The following is a 22544-nucleotide window of genomic DNA, read 5'->3' on the forward strand; positions in this document are numbered from 1 at the left end:
AAAGCTGCTATTTACTTTCTAGTTATTTCACTTCTGGATGAAAGTAAAAGAGGATTCCAAAGGTATATTATAGCACACTTAGAAAAACCTTTAGGTCTGTAGCTCATCAGACTGGCTTTTAAAATATTCAAGCGCCTACAGAGACCACCCCAGGTTAAAAGTATCTACATACTTCATGGTACTTTACTCTTAAATAATGTTTAGAGTTTGTTATCTTTTGTAGACCTTGGAAATCCAATTATTTATAATATCCAGTGACATTTACATTTTGCTAAATATACTCTGCTTGTAATAGAACGTATTGTGTTTAGGAAAATGGGTATAGGATGCCTGGCTCTACATTTGCTTATATATGATGCAAAACACCAGGGTAAACTGTGCAATCTTTTTGTTATAAGTACATTATTTTAAAAACAAAATTCTCAAGAGGTATCCTTAATCATTACCATGTAAAATGCAGAATGAGAAAGAGTTAGAGTTGAAATCGTTTGTTGACCATTTAACTTTCAGTTATCAAATCAAATATCCATTCACGTTTATTGGTACCTAAAAATAATACCATTCATTTCCATGCCAACAGCCACAGAGTGTTTGGTTTAGTTTTTGAGACTGATTGAAAGTAGATTGTAAAGTTGACCTATTGTGTTAAGCTTATTTACACAAACATAGTGTCTTGGAAAATAAACTCTGAAAGTGCATAGCAGTTGAATCCCAAGGTATTTTACATCCTGAGTTTTCTAATGTCTACTGAGATCTGTCCCATACAGAATCTCAAGTTTACCATAGTTATCTTATGGAAGAGAAAAATCACCTTTAAAAGTTAATTATTCCAAAATTTGAGATGAAATTTATGACTTGCTTATAAAAAAGAACTTGCTTTTAATTGATTTGAAGAATTTGCCTCTGCAAAATAATTTGTTAGTTTTAACATATCTATGTAACAATCACAGGTGACAGTTTTTCAGGTTCTTAAAAACGCTTTCCTTACAAAAGTTGAAAATAACATTTCTAAGATGTAATCAATAGAAAAAGCCAAAAATGTGGAAAAAAATACAATTTCAGTGGAAACACCAAAAAATCAGTTTGGGTACTGGATGGTGACAAATAGATTGTTTAAAACGAATCTGTATTTATTCAAGGGTTAATCTTGATGAGTGAACATTTAAAAGCCCTTCCTGACACTCCATCCTCTTCTGTTATACTTATTCTTAAGTAAGCAGCCTATGATGTATCATTCTCCCTCCTGATTCCCCTTTCCCATCAAAATGCGAACTTCTCTGCTGTCGCTGAGTGACGCGGGGCCGACAATACTGGGAGGGAGGGTGGGGCGAGGGCACGTGGACCAGAAACACTTCCTAGAAACAGCAAGTACGCGGCTCAACCCTGCCTGAACTTTCCCCGAAAACACAGCTCGCTGACAGAGCGGCATCCCTGCTGGGTGGATCCTGCAACTCCTAGAGGGAATGGCACTTCTTGTTTTTAATTAGCAAGGTGAAAGGTGAATTAAAACTAGCTGTTTGGCAAGTCAGCGCAAGAGGCTGACTTCTGAGAGGCTAGAACGAGCCAGAAGAGAACAGGAGCTCCACGGGGGAAGGCAGTGGGTGTGCTGGTGTGGTTGTTTTTTCTGAATGAACCGCTTGCAGAAGTGACTAAAAAAAAAAATATACAGTTTCTTCCTGAATCCACCGGCATAGTGACTGAAGAGAGCTCTAGACAGGACATGGCTCTGAAGACTCACTCCTTGGAATGTCCTCTTGCTCCCGGCTTATAAACAACTGTCCTGGGGAAAGGCAGGTTTTACTTATCCAAATACAGCCTGACAAATGGCACTTTGGAACTGTGCTTTCTGATGACAACGCGTTCGATTTCTGACAAAGCCTCTCTCGCACGCTGCCCCTGGAGGGGAGTCCTAAGTAAAACTCACTCCGCCTGAAAGTGAGGATCGCTGGCGGCAGGCTGGCAGCATGGCATCTGCCGGGTACCTCATCACCTGGCTCCTGTGGGGCTACTTGCTGGAGCTCTGGACGGGAGGTCACACAGCTGACACCCCGCACCCCCGCTTACGCCTGTCACATAAAGGTAGGTCACCTTTTCAGATCCTTTTGTTAAAAAAAAATGAGAAAAAAATTAAAGTCATTTATTTAACGTTGATCTTTGGTCTTCCCAGACCCTTAACATACACCTGAAAATAATGATTGCAACACTGACCCAAGCTTCTAAGTACCTCTAATGAATAGGTCATACTTAACCACAGCTGAAAATTGTATAAAATCACAGCCTAACTTTGGAGATGTTATTTTTGTCTTGTAAATATTAGGTTTTGTTAATAAGTTCACTCACTAGCGGACATAACAGAAGAGGGTAGGAAGCAGGTAGTAAAGAGCCTTGAGGGGCTGAACCCACCAAGTTAGCAAAGGGTATTTAAATACCAATTTATGCATTTTGGGAAGCAAGTACGTCGGGGAAGGACTGTAGAAATAGAGGTGCAATTGGTTTTCTGTTTTGTACTGTCCATAATGGGGATGAGAGGAGGAAAAAAGAAAACTCCTGAGAATCAAAATGATTCCTTGCCCATGATAACAAAGTCATCACCATGTAATTAAAATGACTAACAACTGTTATAAATTAGCTTTCTAGTTGAATTGATTATTGGAAATTTTTTTAATGTGTGGCAAAAAATGTTAGCAATCCTTGTGAACTGATTTGTACTGATTAAAGTGTTAGATACTATTTACTAGCATCTATTCTTTTTAATGTAAATTCATAGTGCTTAACTGAAGGTCCATCTATCAGAGAGTGCTTAAATATTTTATTCTGCAGCTCTGTCTTGTAAAGCAGCATTTAGTCATAAATGATTAAAAGATAGCTTTTGCATCAGTAAAGCCAGTCATGAATAGGTTTGATGACTCTTCCTGTAAACAAACAACAAACAAAACCCACACTCTAAGAAAGTGACTTTGCTGACTTATAAGTAACTTGGAATAGATTTTCAGGAAAGAAGTATTTATTATCATTAACCACTGAGACAGATAATAGATGGAATAGTGAGAATTACATAAAAAACATTTTTCCATTGTGTAAGCTTTTAAATTGTCCCCACTGTAGAAGGAAGTCTGTATTTTAAAAATATGAGTGTAATCTTTACTCCAAAAGGGAGGGCTCGAATTTATGACACAGTTGTTTTTTTTTAATTGACAGTCATCAGTAGATTGGGCTATAGAAGTTTCTCATTTTTAGAACAGCTATAATCTATGGGTATTTTCTTAGTTTAAATAGATTTCCTATAATACTCCCCAGTAGATAACATAAATTTAAGAAACATATTGACACTGAATTTGTGAAGTATTTAAAATATAGTGCCTAGAATTAGTATAATTCATTTGATTTGGGAAGATGTATCATGGTGTGTATCAAAATACATATTCCTAAGAAGTTAAGATCAAATATATCTAAATGTAAAAATTTGATGTGATGGAATATGGACACATAAGGATGTCAGAAAAAACCCCATAATAATGGATTCTTTTTCTTATGTAGACAAGCGGATAAGCTGCCAGTTTGGGCAAGCTGCCATTCTGCTATGCGTGGTATCAATCTTTTATACCTCATTACTAGGATACTTGTTTTTTGATAGCTCAATATCAGTATGTGTCCAAAGATACCTCATTTTAATATTTCATTGGAGAGCTTCTAATTTAGTCAGTGCATACCAAAACTCTAATGCATAATGTTACCATCAGCCTTATCTCCACCACATCTCTCTTAGTCAAAGGAATAACTGTAATTGATTTTATGAGTCCTATTAAGTGGTGTGGGAGGACCACTGCTAGAAGCTATGGGTACACTAGGCAGAAAACTCATGTAAGATTTCCTTTTGGCTTTTCTTAACCTTTTGATTTAAGGGCACTAGCTGAAAATGTGCAATATTGTGCTGTTATGCAGACAGTATAGAGTTACCTGAAAATAGAATGTTCCCACTTGTGCAGTTTAGTTAGCAAAGTCAGCTAAGAGAGCACAGCGGAGATGCAACCTGAAGCAACAATGCCTCCTGCACCGCAGGTGACTCAGTGGAAGAGAAGCACAGGACTGCCTGAGCAGGGATATTCCATCCCTTTGATACAGTACGGACAGCACATTCACCTCTCTACACTCGAGACTCAGTGGACATTTTAGTGATGTCTGAAAACTGGGGGCAGAATATTTTAGAGTATACTCTTCTGCTATCTTAAATGATATCTAAAATGGTACAATTTTAGTAGCAAGTAAATTACGTGATTAGTATTATAAATGAGTGCATGGTCCTTAAAAATAAGAGCCACTACTTATAAGTAATCTAGCACCTCTGCACTGCTGCCTGACCCCCAGTGGAGAAAGCTGGTAGGCTCCCTGGAGGTAGCCTGCTGGATTCATCCAGGGATTCATTTCATAGCGGTGGTCCATGCCATATTGGAGAAGGACAAGCATCTTTCTTATATCTTCCACTATCAAGATGGTGTTGGAGAACACAAACCTTGTGTCACTTCCCAAAGAGGAGGAGAAAGTTTCAGTGTCATATGTTTACAAAGCTTGAGTTAAATTATATAAAAATATGTTCAGGAAAAAAAAAGAAGCCCAGGAATTGCCCTTTTTCTCTCTCCTCCCTCCTTCTCTAACTCTGGAAGTGGCATGTTCTTTTTTTTTTTTTTTTTGCGGTATGCAGGCCTCTCACCGTTGCGGCCTCTCCCGTTGCGGAGCACAGGCTCCAGACGCGCAGGCTCAGCGGCCATGGCTCACGGGCCCAGCCGCTCCGCAGCATGTGGGATCTTCCCAGACCAGGGCACAAACCCGTGTCCCCTGCATCGGCAGGCGGACCCCCAACCACTGCGCCACCAGGGGAGCCTTGTTCTTAAACACAGCTTGAGAGGAGAAGACCATTAGGACCCAAAGGGAGAAAAGGCAGAGAGGGAGAGAAAAAAGGTAGAAAGTTGGGATCAGATACGGAGCATCTTCGAGCTTCCTCCCCACTACTCTCCACCCACAGTGGGATAATATTGAATTCCTCCCTCTTCTTACTGAATATCCACTCCACCCCAATATTAAGCAAATATGCTAACTTCAGGCAGGCCTTGTAGCTAAAAAGATGAAATATTTGCTCTTGTTGAGGCAATGCATATCTTTTAATGCATTTTATAGGTACCAGATAAATTGGGTTAACAAATAAAAACATACAAAGATAAAAATGGCAAGATTCTGCCCTGCCCTATAAGAATTTTCAGTCAAGATTTGAGTCCAGATTAACTATATCAGACAAGAATGTTAAAATTTATGAACAGTTAAGAATTTATAGCCAATACCCTAAAGAGGGTAGTTCGGGTATAATTCATACAAATTTATAATATTCTACTACAAGGATTTCTTTGAAAAATAGCTATGCTCCTCATGACAGAAATGAAGGAAAGAGAGAATAGAGGGAGAAGTGTCCTGGTGGATTCAGCCACTTCCCTTCGTTGATGTCTGTTCTCTCCTTATCTTTCATCCATCCTGCATTAATGGGGCAAAAATAGCCTTCTTGATAATGGAGCTCAAAGAAGAAAAACACAAATGAGGAAAGCCCATGTCAAAGAAGGAATCCCAATGCATGTGGAAAGCCCCAGAAATTCAATCGAGGGAGGTTCCAGATAGGGTAGGTGTTCAAAGACCCAATGAGGAACTTCACAATTGCAGAAGCCAAGGAGAATGCCTGCTGATAAGCAGAGGATGTTCTCCCAGGATGTTTGATGAAAAGATAGCTAAATAAAGGCATGAATATGGCAGAAGATCATTGCTAAAATATGTTGATATTATAAATGTAGATTTGAGCATTGAATACATATCCATACATATAGAACGTGGGATAGCGAGTGTTAATTAGTCTATCTGTATATGAATATTGTAACCAATTAAATACAGATTTGTCATAGTTCAGAGAGCTCGGATTTGAAGTCAGAGGTCTCTACTCCAGCTCTGATTCTTCCACTTATACTAATGGTAATTATCTGTGCCTCAGTTTCCTTAATTTGAAAATAGGGGTAGTACTGGTATTTTCCCTGTATATCTCACTGGGTTTTTGAGAGGATCAAAATGGAACAATAATACTGTAAAAGCACTTTATAACCTAAAAATGATCTTATTAATGTTTCCTGAAGACTGATAGAAAATGAGAAGGTTAGAAGGAATCATGTCCTAAAGACATAAACTCTTGGGAAATGGCTTGAGTTTGGATATCAATAAGTCCTAGAATGATGCTAGTATAGATGACAGCAAAACTTGGTCTTAATTTGCATAAAACGTGTGATTTATCCTGATTGCATTCACTCCAAATCCCATTTCCATACCTTTGACCTCTAGTTATAATAACTTAGAAGATAATTACATCATCTGCGCATTTTCCAAGATTCATGGCCAATATTTTTGCAGTAGAAGTGTGCATATATCTGTTTATTACACATACTTTTCACCACACATTTTAGAATTTTTTTCAGTTTACATTAAAAAACTTGAGATAGAATTCTAGAAAAGCGCAGTGATAAATAAGTTTTGAATGATCATCCTGGAGGCTGTGGTATTTATTTACTATCCAGGGCCAATGTTATGAAGGCAGTGACTGAGCCAGTTTTTCGTGAACCAGCTCATAACTTGGGTTTCTCAGCCAGTAACTAGGTATTATCCATAGTGACATTAGTCACACATCCCTGTGTGGTTAATAAATAAAAACTGGTCATAAGGCATGATTCATAAAGAAAGTAGTTAGATAGGACCCAGGGCTAAACACAAACCTTACTGCCCAGATCTCCATGAGGGGGAGTCAGTGAGAATTAAGTGGTGGATTTATTAAGAAACAGTTTATATTTTAAAAAAATAAAAAGCCACTGGGTAACATGAAAGGAATTACAATATGTTTTGTGGAGTTTAATTTACACAGAATATACTTTTTATAGAGGAAGTCTATGTAAGGATTTTAGATAACACTATTTTTTGTATTTTTATATCTGCTACATAGAAATATTGCTCGTGCATCACAGAAATGCATCTGGAGACACAAAAGTTTCTGAATGGTTCTATGAATTATTTGGTTGTTTTGTGTTTTTTTTAATAAATTTATTTATTTTATTTTTGGCTGCATTGGGTCTTCATTTCTGCACATGGGCTTTTCTCTGGTTGCGGCGAGCGGAGGCTTTCTCTAGCTGTGGCGAGCGGGGACTTCTCTTCGTTGTGGTGCACAGGCTTCTTATTGTGGCAGCTTCTCTTGTTGGGAGCGTGGGCTCTAGGTGCGTGGGCTTCAGTAGTTGTGGCACATGGGCTCAGTAATTGTGGCTCGCGGGCTCTAGATCGCAGGCTCAGTAGTTGTGGCGCATGGGCTTAGTTGCTCCGTGGCATGTGGGATCTTCCCGGACCAGGGCTCGAGCCTGTGTCTCCTGCATTGGCAGGCGGATTCTTAACCACTGCACCACCAGGGAAGCCTGAATTATTTGGTTCTTATCTGTACGTTGAGTATGACAGTGAGAACACAGTTATCTTTAGTATAGAAATAGGGTGAGGGAAGGTCAGAGTTAGGAAAAGCAATAAATGAACTGGGCCAATTTTGGACCAAAAAATAATTGAGTCACATAAAATCATTTCTTAAAAGTTTTGTGAAGACTGTGTTCTATCCATAATATAGAACCAGTACTTGTTCTTGACTAAAAAATACATGCAACAGTCATGTTGTCACAATGGAATATTCTTTTTTTTTTTTACATCTTTATTGGAGTATAATTGCTTTACAATAGTGTGTTAGTTTCTGCTTTATAACAAAGTGAATCAGTTATACATATGTTCCCATATCTCTTCCCTCTTGCGTCTCCCTCCCTCCCACCCTCCCTATCCCACCCCTCCAGGCGGTCACAAAGCACCGAGCTGATCTCCCACAATGGAATATTCTTGTAAAAATTTATGTTGCTATATTATTTTGCTGTCCATGTCAGATTTGTCATTTAACGAGGGTATTTCATAGAGACCGCCTATCTTTCTGTCTGGTATGAGATCACTTGGTGGCCCCAGTTCTACCACCACATTATAAAGCACCAAACATCAGATTGGTCATTGCTGGTGAAAATTATTGTTAACAATCTGCTGAGTCAGTTTTCTTTCATCAAAGATATCTACTGGAATCATCCTGGGGAGTTCTGAGTGGGAGAGCGTGCAAAGATTTACTCCTTTATCTTGTGTCTAAGACTCCTCTGTGGTTTAGTAGAGGAATTCAGTCTGCAGGAATCCAGAAATGGCATTTTGCGTGCATGCATGCCCCTTCATACATAGCCACCGTGGTATTTAAGTGTTCTGGTAAGTTCAGTCTCAGAGAATTTAAAAGAAAACAAAACTGAAATTATACCGCTTACAGCATTTTCCCAAAAGGTGCAAAGTAAAGGTTTCAGTTATTCTCTTTGTTTCAATAGACAGGGCCAGTTGCTGTCTTTAGTACAACATCTGACACTTTGAAATATTATATACATCGTACAAAGGATGATTATTTTAATAAAGAATTTTTTCACGGTATGGTTTTAAATAACATTTGAAGCGTAAGGGAAACGATCAATGTCATTAGTTAATTCTTGGGCTTAAGCAAGCATTATGCTTTGTACTCATGTTAAGGATAATGACAAGACTAGATATTTTATCAGCTGTATTTTCTGAACTATGAAGGAAAAGGATATGTTAATACCCATTTGAACCAAGTGTTACAATCTCTGATATTGGAGAGCATTTTCTGTCAAAGAATGTGATGATTTCAAGAACAGAAATGTCTGTGGAATTGACAACTTGATTTCCTGTTGCCCTGGTGGTGGCCAAAGCAATTGATTACTCAAGAAGTTTTCAGCCCGCCTTGGGTCTAATACCTAGTTCAGGATATTCCCACCACAAGGCCCCATTGTCCTGGTAACCTTGACTCTATAACTAGTGTAGAAAAGGAAAAGAGAAGTTCATGACTTGCCTGATTTCTGGGGCTTAGAAATACACTTCTCCTTCTGTCTTTAGTCATCACTGCTTTCTGCTCAAGGACTTAGCTCATAGCCTTGGCACAGTACATGTAGAAAAGTAGTTTAGGCCCAGGTTTTACAAAACACTCTCACATTCTAATATCAATAGCCTAAAAGCTCTAGACTTTGGTTGAGGCCTTCCTAATCTGAATGTTGCTTCCGGCTGTATGACATGAGCAAGTTACTTATTTTCTGAGTATGAATTTTCCCATCTTTAAAGTGGGATAATATATAACTTGCAACACCCTGAAATAATTACATGAGATAATGCGAATTAGTGTGGTAAATACTTAAGCCTTAGGAAGCTTTTCGTAAATTACTCAATGCATCAGAAGAGGTTCAGGGAGAATTAGCCTACTCTGGTTCCCTTTTTTATTCTAAAAACAATCATGAGTTAATTATTAATTTAACAACTTACAATAAGGGAAAATCTTTAGTCATCAGTTTTTTACTTGAAAGCAAAGGTTTTTAAAAAATGAAATCCAGCTCTTATTGGAGTAGATGACTAGAAGTAACTAGGGATATTGGTATCTCTCATGCTTGTAAGTTACTGTAAGATTATTTTGTTGATAATTTAAGGAAAGTTGGAACTTCATCTGATGGCACCTTGGAGACAAGAGACCAAAGCCACGAAATAAACAAAAGTTACTAACAAGGGTAATTGTAGGCCTGGCTTTGTAAGGCACAATAGAACAGATATTACTAAGACCAGATCACACTGTCAAAAGTTCAACCAGACAGTGTCCTGTAAGCAATCAGCCCAACATGCATTGTTTGCTTTGAGAGAAAGCTTTCCATTCTGCCTTCCCCTGGACCCACACACAGGTAGGGTATCTGCTGCAGAGCATGGTTCCTTACCCTTAGTAGGTGTTCAATCAATGCTCGTTGACTGGGTATATGAATAAAACAGAATGATTTAGAGCAGTGTTTTTTAAAGAAATGTCTGATTCCAGGGGTGGGGTGAGGAGTACCAGGGAAACCGAGGAATCATGAACAACTATTTATGGCTCCTTTGGTAAAACATACATGAAGAGGAAGGCTGGGGCTTTCTCTGCCTATTCACCTTCCTTCCCCTCAAGCGTTGCATTGTGTGAAGCAGCTGGGGTCTCCAGACACCCTCCTGACAGGTCAGCCATATTCTCTCATCTATAATCAGTCTTCTTTTGAAAAAAACAAAAAAACAAAAAAACTACTTGGTGGGCTTCCCTGGTGGTGCAGTGGTTGAGAGTCTGCCTGCCGATGCAGGGGACGCGGGTTCGTGCCCCGGTCCGGGAAGGTCCCACATGCCGTCCGCCTGCCGATGCAGGGGACACGGGTTCGTGTCCCGGTCCGGGAAGATCCCATATGCCGCGGAGCGGCTGGGCCCATGAGCCATGGCCGCTGAGCCTGCACGTCCGGAGCCTGTGCTCTGCAACAGGAGAGGCCACAGCAGTGAGAGGCCCGCGTACCGCAAAACAAACAAACAAAAACTACTTGTTGATGCTCTCCTCATTCCTGGATGATCACTACAACGCCTTCCTTTTCTTCTCTTCTCACTTCTTTCTTTAACTTCTCCTCCGTGTTGTGTCACCACCACCCCACCTCTTTTTTTTTTTTTCTTGGCGGTACGCAGGCCTCTCACTGTTGTGGCCTCTTCCATTGCGGGGCACAGGCTCCAGACGCGCAGGCTCAGTAGTTGTGGCTCACGGGCCCAGCCGTTCCGCGGCATGTGGGATCTTCCCGGACTGGGCACGAACCCGCATCCCCTGCATCGGCAGGCGGACTCTCAACCACTGTGCCACCAGGGAAGCCCCCACCGCTTTTTGTCTCCACCTTGCTTCCTTCCAAAGAGATATTTTGATTTCTTCCCTACCGTAAGCCAAAAATGAAATTAAAACATTTTAAGTGAGTGCTATCTATTTATTGGTCCTCAGTTTACCTGAGCATTTCTTTTGTTGTCTCATTCAATGAACAGAAGACATGACTTTTGAATTTAAAAGAAGTTTAACTGCGTTCATTAGGCATTCAAACTTGGTTGAAATTCATGACTTAGGAAATAATGAAATATTAAATTAATAGCTTACTAGCCACTTGGACAGCTTGTCCTGTTTGTCTAGCCTGTGTTTCCAGTGGGAGGCTGCTGTTCCCAGCACCGTGGCACTGTGGGGACTGGGAAGGGAGAATTAGGGTCCTGAGCAGGACAGAGCAGGGCCTGCCAGCCTGTCCCCTTTGTGGCTAAACTTGCGTTAAGTGTAAGAATAGTATTTATATAAACCTGTCTATTTCCATGTAGTTTTGCTTTGTGTTCTTTGAGTTATGATTTTTAACTCATTGAAACCAGAATAGACAAGGGGTTTTGTTTACAGGATAGAGCAGAAGAGTAGCATCCCTAAGGGTACGTCTCAGTGGTGATTTTAGGTGGCTGGACTAACTCCAGAACCAGAAAAGAACAACAGCAATGAAAATGGGAATAAAAAAGGGAGAAAATAAGGTCAGCTGGGGACAGTGACCTTTTGCCTCCTGACCAGTTTCCTCTCAGGAAATGATGGGAACCGAGGAGAGCTTTAAATTCAAAGCTCGAGATATACTGTGGAACTAAAGCTGAAGAGGAAATGTGCTGACAGCCTTGCACATAGCTATTCACTCCTGCTGATTACTTTTTTCCTAATCCTGAGTCAAAAATGTATTATGGTCCATGTGATTTCGGAGATCGTTTCCAATTCTAGAAGTGTAGGACTCCTTTCTTCTCTTCACCAGACCTCCCAGTGTGTCTAGTTTCTCCAGAACACTTTGAACATTTTATTAGGAGACAGCATGTTCTAGTGGAAAGTATGTATGGATTCACAGTTTAAAAATCCTAGATTTGAATCTACAGCTTATCCTATTTGATGTCTATTATTCTTGCTAAATCATTGAACTTCTGAGGCTTACTTTCCTCATGAGTGCACAGAGACTAATTTCTATCTCGTGATTGTTGTAGAAAATTGAAATGTACCGTGGAGATGTAGAATATTGTATTATATTATAATGGCTTATAATATTCTCTAAGTTATGTACTTGTCTTTAACTATATTTTAGGATCCTTGAGGGCAAGGAGTAGTTTTTTGGTGAGACCCTTGTGGACAGAATAAAGTGACTTAATCAGATCATTCCTAAAGTCTGGGTGTTTAGTATCTACTGAAAAAAACAAAAGACAAAAAAAAAAAGAAAACTTTTTCTTGTTGTTTTTGGCTTCCATGTTATGGACAAAATGGCAAAATAAAGGCTTATTTCTTTAAGAGCTAGAGCTAATGCTGAATAATTAACCCAAGAGAGCCTTAGTTGAATTTCACTGCAGAGGAGATGATGCTACTTGTGATTTTCTTCTGCTCTTCGTCCAGAGTAGGGGCAGAGAGGAGACTGAGCTGGGATTAAGCCAGTGCTGTACAAAGTGTCCTGGCAGCATCAGCATCCCCTGTGAGCTACTGAGTTAGGCTTACTGAGTCAGTGATTCTGGGGCTCAGGAATCTGTGTGTTTTTTTTTGGTTGGTTGTTTGTTTTTTGCGTTATACGGGCCTCTCACTGTTGTGGCCTCTCCCGTTGCGGAGCACAGGCTCCGGACGCGCAGGCTCAGCGGCCATGGCTCACGGGCCCAGCCGCTCCACGGCATGTGGGATCTTCCCAGACTGGGGCACGAACCCGTGTCCCCTGCATCAGCAGGCAGACTCTCAACCACTGCACCACCAGGGAAGCCCAGGAATCTGTGTTTTAACAAGCCCTGCAGGGGATTCTCAATGCACATTCGAGCATGAGAGACACTGGGCTAAGTGTTTGGGATGATGCTACAAAGGAGCCTCACTTTCATATTAATGTTTTCATTTTTTTTCCTCCCTTCAGATCCATTACCCAGGCTAAGGTGTCATTTATTTAAATTACAGCCTTGGTCTTCATACATATATTTAAATTCATAAATATCTAACTATTATACCATTCTCTACCTATTATTTTTTCTATTACATAAGATATAGTGTATATAGTTATTGATAATAATTTAACATATAAATTAAATTTGTTTTTAATGATTATTCTTGGTGTAAATTGTGACACATGGTGCTATCATTGAGTTCAGATAAGAAAACATTTAATGTTGATGGATTGTGGAAAAGCATTTTGTAAGATTCCAGGTGTCGTTTATCTCTCAACAGAAAGTTTTCTTGGACTAATGAAGTTAGGTGCACTTCATTCCTCAGTTACACATCCTAACCTTTCCCTTAAGGGATACAGAAGTTTCTATATCTTTTTAATATTTATTCATTCAATCATTCACTTATTCCGTGACTATTTGTTGACCTTCTTCAATGTATTAGATACTGAGCATCATGCTAGGAATTTTAGAATAAAAAACACAGTTTTCTAAATGAAATGTGGTATCCTGGGTGGTATCCTGGAACAGCACAAGAATATTAGGTAAAAACTAAGGAAATCTGAACAAAGTATGGGTTTTCGTTAATAATAATATATCAATATTGATTCATTAACTGTGACAAATGTACCACACTAATGTAAACTATTAATAATAGAGGAAACTGGGCTTGGGTATATGGAAACTTTTTATACTAGCTTCACAACTTTTCTGTAAATCTAAAACTATTCTAAAATAAGTTTATTAAAATACACACACACACACACACACACACACACACAGTGCCTCTACCCAAACCCTTTCTCCCAGAAGCTTAAGGTCTAGTTGTAAAAAGAGACAAGTCATGATAAAGCAGGATGTTTTTTATACATACTAAAAGTTAGAACAAAGTGCTATGGAAACATAGAGTTGGGAATGAAAAAAAACAGAGCTCAGCCTTGGAGATGAATAGGAGGAGACTCGGTAAGAAGCAATAAGCAAACTGTCTATGTGTCTTAGGCTGTCCAGCCACCATGCCTGCCATCCTTCCACTGCCGTCCCCTCTGCATATAATGCACTGTATCCTCCTAGAAATGCAGTTAGCCTTGAATATCTGATTAACTGAATTCCATTGTATTCATAGCTTTACTACTGATAGAATCATGAATGTTCTTTACTCATGTTGTTGGCTTCATTTCTATATGACTTTAAGGAATTGTCATTTTCTTTGTATGACTAATATATGATTAATGCACATTCATGAGTAGATTTTGAAAGTTTTGAAGGCAAGTATATTGCATTTTATTGTTTGAATCCTTAGAATCTAACCAATTTAAGGTACTTAATGAATTTACCTTACCTATTTCACTTAATGTAAAGAATTTCATTATGTCTCTTCACATTAGTATTACCAATCTTAATTCTTTTGTCTGATGCCACATGTAACTAGATTCCTAAAAAAGATAACAGAAAATGAGCTGTTGGAGCTTGGGGGAGCATTCAGAAATCAGGAAAAAGGATGGGAATACTTCTCTTCTGCCCCTGCTCGAAAATGTTAGGCGCTAGTTTGGCTTCAGGTTTTGTTGCAAAAGCTATGAAGAGAAATCCAGAACGGCTTTAAAATTTTTCAGAAAATATCCATATTTTATTGAAAGATAGTGTGAAGCTTTTGCAGAGAGTGGTTTGAGTTCATCTGGGCCATTACATGATCAATGTCCCATTTCAATCACCTTTTCTTCCCATTTGCCCCTGCTGTGATCTTCCAGTGTCCAATGTAGCATTTCATTCATGTCTAGAGTGATGAACGATGAAGAGAGACAACTAATGCATGAAGTCAGTGACAAAGCAGAAAGCAAAGGGAGGGCTTTGAAAACATAGCAACTTATCCTCACCTTTGTTTTTAAGGAATGCCCTAAATGACCAAAAGCAAGAATGCTTTTTGTTTTTATCAGTTTATCCCTGTGAGAAGGTTGTTTTACAAATAATTTGACTATGCTGCCTTTTTTTGTGTGAATTTATCATTTAAAAGCGTAGCTGTAGGTAATGATATTGTGAGAAGAATAAGGAATAGTTACCAGTTTTATAATTATGGTTAGTTTATGTAAGGTGTTTTCCAAACCAAGTTAATTGGGAAAGAACCAATGAAAAATTTACCAAAGATTTTATTATGTATAAGCCTTATAAAAATTGACAGTATATTTTGAAATGTTGTATCCTTGAATTTTTGTTTGTTTGTTTTTAGCACCGTATGAATCCATCAGATATGATACACCTAACATAAAAGAGGAAGTTAATGGACATAAACAGAAATGTTATAAGTAAAGTTAATTCAGGAGAAAGCGCACATTTGTCACTGCCCCTTACTATTCTAAGGAGAAAATAAATATGGAAATGGGAGGTGCTTGATTATTTTATTTTTAGAGACTAAATCCAGTTGTCAAAATAAATGTGTAGAAAATAAGATCATTTTGATTGTTTTGAGCAAGGCAAAACTATATGTTTTGTAAAGAAAACATTAGGAGAAGTAATGGAAAATAAAAATTGAAATAGCTCCGTCATTATTGATGAAACTGATATAGCTAATTTTTCCTTATCAAAAGCAAAGTAGAAAAAAAGGAAATGCAAAAGAAATTTCAACTTTGACATTATCACAATGCATAGATGCTATACGTATTTCAGGTCAGATGAACGATATCTGACGGATACTTTACAATTGCTTAGAATGTGTACTAGAATATTGAGTTTGCTGGTAGTTTAAGGGTCTGCATAAACTTGAGTTAACCATATGGTGTATTCTTAGAATAGTCATACCACCCCATGTTTAAAATTTAAATTAAAAAGAAAAAAATATTTTTTTCAAAGTCAAATGTTAGAATTTTAGTGGTTGGCATGTTCAACTACCCATATAATTGCACCTTCCCATTAGTAAAGGAACACAGAATACTCCCTTTTTTGTTCATCCAGAATGAAGGAAAAGAAAAGACAGGACTTTGAAATACTGGAATGGACATTATGAGTCACCCCAAAATATCCATTTTATTACTATATTGTACCAGTTATGGGAAGTTAATATGTTTAAACTTCAACACCTTAATATATTTTGACTTCCTAGTAATTCCCCAAAGCAAAATTCCCTTGCAATAATATTTAGATAACCATAGAAAGAAGAAAAATATTAGTTAAGTCAATTATACTTATAATTAAAAGACTATAATTGTATCTTTGTCGTTATAATTCTCAGAAATAAGACAAAAGTTATGTACTGGGCACTGCTTTTGACAGATTTTTTTGCCAAATGTTTTTTACTTGCTCCAAAATGTGTATTCCCAAACTGAAGCCTGACATATTTTAGGATTGTAGAAGAGTTTTTCATATCTGGAGAAAAAATTGGAAGTCTCTAAGGCTTCAATAAAATTGAACAAGAATAAAAATGAAAAATAAAATTAGAAAATTGATACTAATGGGACAGTCTACATGCAAATCAAGCAGTAATCACTCAGAAACACATTCGATGCCTATTATAATCTAGGTGTCAGGAGATGTAAAATAAATAGAATACTAGGATTTTATTATATGCAGTTATGCTTTGGAATATGTGATTATGTTTACTATGCATTTACATTTCTATATTAGTGAACTAGGTGACAGCAATTTTTTTTTAGATTGGAAATGACATTTGTCCTTTTTAGTCTGCTAATTTATACCCACTATGTAGTTAGAACAGTGATATTGCTTAATTTTTGAATGCCCAGAATACCGGGAATATGAGAAAATATAGACAAAATTTGTCATTGGGAAGTTTTGCTCTTGATGGAATAAAACTCTTGCCAGCAAAGGCAGTAGTGTAGGGAACACTTTCCCCGTGAATGGTTTGTGCAATACTATAATTTGGTTGCTGACAGCACTGCTCCATTTCACTTGTGAGGCTCCCCCAGCTAGGCTCCAAGTTTCCATTCACACTGCTAGCCACTGAAATTTCCCTTTGTCTTCACTGAAGATTTTTTCCCCTTAACAAATAGGCCCAGCTGCTACTGCAGCCGGTTGCCCACACTCCCCCATACCGCTCTTGCTGAGGATGGCAGCCAGAGTAAAGAATAACAGCTGGGATTGGCTTACTTTGGCATCTAAATAATTTTGGGTGGGTCCATTCCTAACTTTATTATTTCGTTTAATTTGCTAATCTTTCCTTCTGCTGAACTTTTAAAGCCTTGGCAAATGATGTTTTTCCAAAATGTTTTCCTCATCTGGATGTGACTCTTTTATACCTGGCTGCTGAAAATGATTCATTCTGCACATTGTTATTTTTTCCACTTTTAAGCACCATTTAGAAAACAAATGCAGCAGAAACTAATTTATTCACGTGATCTTGGAAAAGTTACTTCACTTTTTCTGACTGGAAGAGGTGGATGATAAGTAGCACCTATGTCATTGATTGTCTTTGATAAGGATTAAATGAATGAACAGTTGAACGCATGTAGAAGAGTGATAGAAAGGCAAAGAAAGAGAGGGAAAGAAGGGCAGAAGAGAGCACATGAAAGCAAGAGTGGAACAAGAGGGAGGGGAGTGAGAAAATGAGGGAAGGAGAGGAGGAAGGAAAAGGGAGGGAGGGAGGGAGGGAGGAATCATTGCTGGAATGCAGAAAATCCAATAACTCTACTTACTCAATTAAGACATGTATTTAGCACTTAGCATTTTATATATCTTATTCCATGTTCCTTCCCCGCAAAATCAATAATTAGAAAAAGACTGGAGTTTAGGAAAGCTTGTGGAATTTTACCCAAATCAGAGAATTTTATTGAAGGTCGGAATTTCAGTGACTTAATTGTATCTGTGGCATCCAGACAGGTGGTCAGACACGTTTTTTCATTTGAATTTGTACATTCTCATGGAAAGGGAAATGACTGCCTGATAAGAAGGTCTGTTCCATTTTTGACTGTTCTGATAAGGAGAAAGTGTTTACGTACCTAATCCCGAATCTGACTTACTGTATCTCCCACATTTTAGCCTTGGTTCTTTCCTCTAATGCCATAAGGTCATAAGTCATAACAGACCTCCAAATGTTTAAAGATAGTTCTCATGCCCTTAGGTCATGGGTGAATATTCTTCATGCCATGATTGTCCTGACTGATATCAGCATTCTGATCAGGTTCCTGTTTGTTAATTTCCCGCTTAAACTCGAGCACACAGTCAACACTCAAGAGATCCCCGACTTGTTCACGGAACTGTGGTGCTGCTAACTGGTGACTTTATTTATGAAAGCCACCTGAGTTGACAGCAGCTTATTTGACAAATATGCCAGCCTTTTGGTTTATGTTGAAATGACTGTCAGTTTTTCCAAGGGTTTTTCACATAGACTCTAAGCCAGCTCTTTCCTTTATTTCACATGTGTGGTTTATTTGTTGAAGTTAAGGAAAACTCCCTCCTACTCTCTCCAGTGTAGAATGTGAATCAGAAGCAGAGTAACAGCATGTGGTGCCCTGCCTGGACAAGGACATGAGCTCTGGAGTGAAACATTCCTAATTGCAGACTATTTCTGCTGTTGTGTGTTCTCACTTAATTTTCTTAACATCCGTGTGCACATTTATTGTCTTTAGGAAACTAGCTAGTTAGGAGAGATGAAAGTTGCATTCGTTGTAGAAATTCTTTTAAAGTATTTTAAAATTTTAAAATACACATTTAGCGGGCTCGTTCTAAAATGTCAGTATTTGGAAGAAGTATAATGCACATAAAAGACAATTTTTAAATTAGAATATATAAAATGTATGCTTTTGGCTTTCAAGGTTGGTGTAGACCAATAAATGTAATTGCTGATTTTCTTTATAAATATAAAATAATTTGTATAATTATAGTAAATGAAAGGTTCCTTTGAAATTCCTTAATATGAAAAAATAAAACAGTCTTTCTTCACTGCTAAAATAAACAGGAGACTTTTAAATGTCTTAACAATTTTTATTTAAAAAGAATCTGGAATGGTCACCACAACAGAATGGCAGAATTAAAATACCATCATAGCTGTGATTGCTTAATTTTGTAACTTTAATTTGCTGTCATTTTGTAGATTTGCCAGTCTCTCTGGGTGTTTGTAGAATGTCCTGTAATTTGAAAAACGAGGCATATGATTTTTCAGAATAATGTTTTTCATTAACTCCTTGTAAGTCAAATGGTAAGCTCTGGAAAAATAATTCTGCAGAAGACTTTATATGTTAAAAATAAGCATCATTAAAATTAAATTTTAAAAAACCTATATATATGTGTGTGTGTGTATATATATATATATATGTATATATATATATACATTTTAACTAAACTTGTTCTGTTCTTGTTATAGGATTAACTTTATCAAATGCTCTTTTCCTATATCACTGTATTAGTTTATGACCTGTTTACACTTTTTTGTAATTTTGAATGTAGAGGAAGAATGACTCTAAGAATAGCGTTGAGTCAGGTGGTCATTGAGTTCAAAGAACACTATATATTCAATCAATTTATATGCCTGGTCCCACTACTGTTTTTATGGTCCATCTGCTTTATTACAGTAGCCTCCTGACTGATATCTTATTGTCAATCCAATCTACTCTTCATACTACAAGTAGAGTGATCATTAAAAATGCAAATCTTACTCATTTCAACTCCCCCCAGTAAATATTTAATGGAAGAATAGACATGGAGTTTTAGAGAAAACACACTCCTCTTGGCATGGTACACTAGGCTTTTTGCGATGTGAACCCTGTTTATTTTTCCCCTTTTTGCTTTGCATCTTTTTTGAGTTCCAATCTTCAGTGATACTGAGCTCCATGATTTTCTGGCCACCTGTCAAGCTTCTTCTTGCTCTGGACCTTTGTATATTGCTTCTTCCTAGAATGCCTTTTCCTTTTGTCTCCATTCTCCCTTCCTGTGCTGCTTACTCTTAATGTCTGCTCATTTTTAGGACTCGATTTAGACATGGTAGGCTTTTGCAGTCATCCTTTAACCTCCACAGCACTCCATGCATACTTTACAACAATTATTTACTGTATTCCAATTGTCTCTTAATCTATTAAGTTTACTAGGATGAACTCGTTAGGAATAGGGGCAATATTTTATTCATCACTATGTCACAAACACATATCACAATATCTAGAAAATAGTAAGAACTTATTAAATATATGGGTGACTGTGTTGTGTTATGGTCAACCTGTCTTTTCTGGGTGCTCGTTCTACCCAAGAAACATGTGGGAAAAGCTAAACTTCAATGGCACAAAGGAATCTTTCTCTACCCTAGGAGGGCCATAGATAGCCTGTTCCCAGACAACTCCAAATTTATTCACAAATACGGTATCCATAAACTTAATCAATTTTAGGTTGGTGTTATTTTTTTCTTGTTGTGGAAGAATACTTTTTAGGGGCTACTCTACTATGTATGAATTCCAGATCATCGTCTTTGTTGGATAAGATCTACTACATGAAGCTACCTTTTAAAAAACCCATCAAACAGTGATTTATAATTTCCTCTTTCATAAAATCACTTAGTTACCAGTGTATCCAAATTACAAACTCTGGTAAAGGAAATGGAAGCTCTTTATATTCTATGACACAGTTATGGAAAAATATTTGCTGTGGTTAGTTTCATCGCTTTATGGTTAACCTCCTAAGGGCATTTATTGGCCCTCATATATGAAATGGAAATTGGTCATTCTCAAAGGAGGATTATATATATTCGATAAATTCCACTGCAAAGTGAAGATTATATAGGAATATAAAACATAAAAGATATAAAAATATTTTAATGATGAAAAGGAATTTATTGACTATAAAATATTTTAAATTATGCTAAAATATATTTTACACTTTGTATTTCCTATTTAAAATATTCTTAACATATATTTTGGAATTTTAACCAAAATAATGTTTAAGATGAAGAATGTAAATAGTGTGAATTGGATTTTTTTTTTTTTTTTTTTTTTTGCGGTACGCGGGCCTCTCACTGCTGTGGCCTCTCCCGTTGTGGAGCACAGGCTCCGGACGCGCAGGCTCAGCGGCCATGGCTCACGGGCCCAGCCGCTCCACGGCATGTGGGATCTTCCCGGACCGGGGCACGAACCCGTGTCCCCTGCATCGGCAGGCGGACTCTCAACCACTGCGCCACCAGGGATGCCCTGAATTGGAATTTTTGAAGAATATTTCTTGACAGAGCTGGGATCTCAGATCTCATCTGGGCCTTGAAGGACAGGTAGGACTTCAGGAAACAGAGAATGAAGAGGAGCGTATTTCAGGCTGATGCAAAGGCAAAAGTGATGTGGAAGTTGTGGCTTTTCAGGAGAAAGCTCGACTTTTGAAAAAGAACAGGGAATACCATTGAGTAAGTAGACTGGTGCCATTTTACCAGATTCTATCTTTCTGTTAGAAGATACAGAAGTGTGACAAATTGTGGTTTTTATAGAATAAAAATTCAAATATAGTTACTTTTCCTATTCTGGCAAAATGTCCCATCTTAGAACTAGTTATGTCCAACATGAGATATATGGTGTTTCTATTTGATCTAGAATGTGCTTGTACAAAAATTAGGAAATGCAAAAACATGTTTTTTTTATGGAAAAGAGGTCATAACACGAAAGACAATTGCCCTTGCTACTTACATCAAGTTTTGTAATAATCCAGATATGTCTATATTGTGTGTCACAATTGCTGCCGTAGTTGGAAATGTTTTTGCAGTATGTATACTCCCATTTGCCAAAAGCTTAAGAAAATAGACTCACACATAATTAACAGCAGCTATTTTCCCCCAGCTGAACCTAATGATTGAAATCACAAATCGTTGGAAAAGGACCCTAACAAATTCACTAGTTCATGGTCTGATTTCTTCAAGGGCATATGTTTAACCAACGACAGCATAGGTACTTACTGAGGACTTTTTTTTTTCCTTTTTTAAATCAAGCTAATCCATTTTACTAACTTTAGGCAGGATTGTTTAAAACCTTGCCTGATGAAAAAATTCCATTTAATAAATAAAACCCTCTGGAGAGAGAGAGATTCCACAGCAAGCCCGTAGTACTGAGCAAAGCTTAGCGGTTTTTTATTATATCTAAGGTAACTCCCCCATGCTTCTTCCATTTAAGACCATTTTCTCTAGTGTCGTGTGGTTCACTTACAATAGAATTGTTTTATAGTTGCTCTAGTCTGCCTTTAGGTGGGAAGGTGTGGGTGTATGTGTACAAACCTCTGTCCTTGAGTGTTAAAAACAATGATGGAGATCTATAAAGTGTGGCATTATTAAGTTATTCTTTTTATGACCTTAGAAGTTTCATGTCATTTTCACCTATAAAGTGCCTTTCTTTAAAAAGAGAAACAGACTTCTTCTCCTGCCAGCTTCAAGGAGCCTCCACGTTCACACACGGCTGCCCACATCATAGTAGAGCCCATCTGAGCCTGTTTTTTTCTCTGAGCCATAGTCTAAGCTCTTATATTTTCCCTACATTTTTCTTATCATCATTGTTTTATTCTCTCTGTACATCCCTCAATGCCACGCTATCTGCTAAGTAGGGGGTTTAAAAACAACCTTATGTGAATTAAATGTTATCCATAATGTAAACTTTATAAACAATATATTAACATTTTAGAACTGTTTGGAGGCATCAAATCTCAAATTAAGGGTAACAGTGGTAGTAATTTCA

General features: G+C 37.7%; 1 protein-coding gene across 1 annotated transcript in view; it reads left to right on the top strand.

The window, feature by feature from the left end:
* The first annotated feature begins 1559 nt into the window (after positions 1–1559).
* The window catches only part of SEMA3E (semaphorin 3E), a 260267-nt gene continuing 239282 nt past the window's right edge, over positions 1560–22544 (top strand). The window contains exon 1 of the mRNA XM_027102736.1: positions 1560–2079. Coding sequence (XP_026958537.1) covers positions 1965–2079 — 115 coding nt within the window. The 5' untranslated portion in view covers positions 1560–1964. The remainder of the gene's footprint in view (positions 2080–22544) is intronic.

This window comes from Aethalodelphis obliquidens, unplaced genomic scaffold (genome assembly GCF_003676395.1).
Source record: "Aethalodelphis obliquidens isolate GAN/ISIS:26980383/991018 unplaced genomic scaffold, ASM367639v1 scaffold5, whole genome shotgun sequence".
Classification (NCBI taxonomy): domain Eukaryota; kingdom Metazoa; phylum Chordata; class Mammalia; order Artiodactyla; family Delphinidae; genus Aethalodelphis; species Aethalodelphis obliquidens.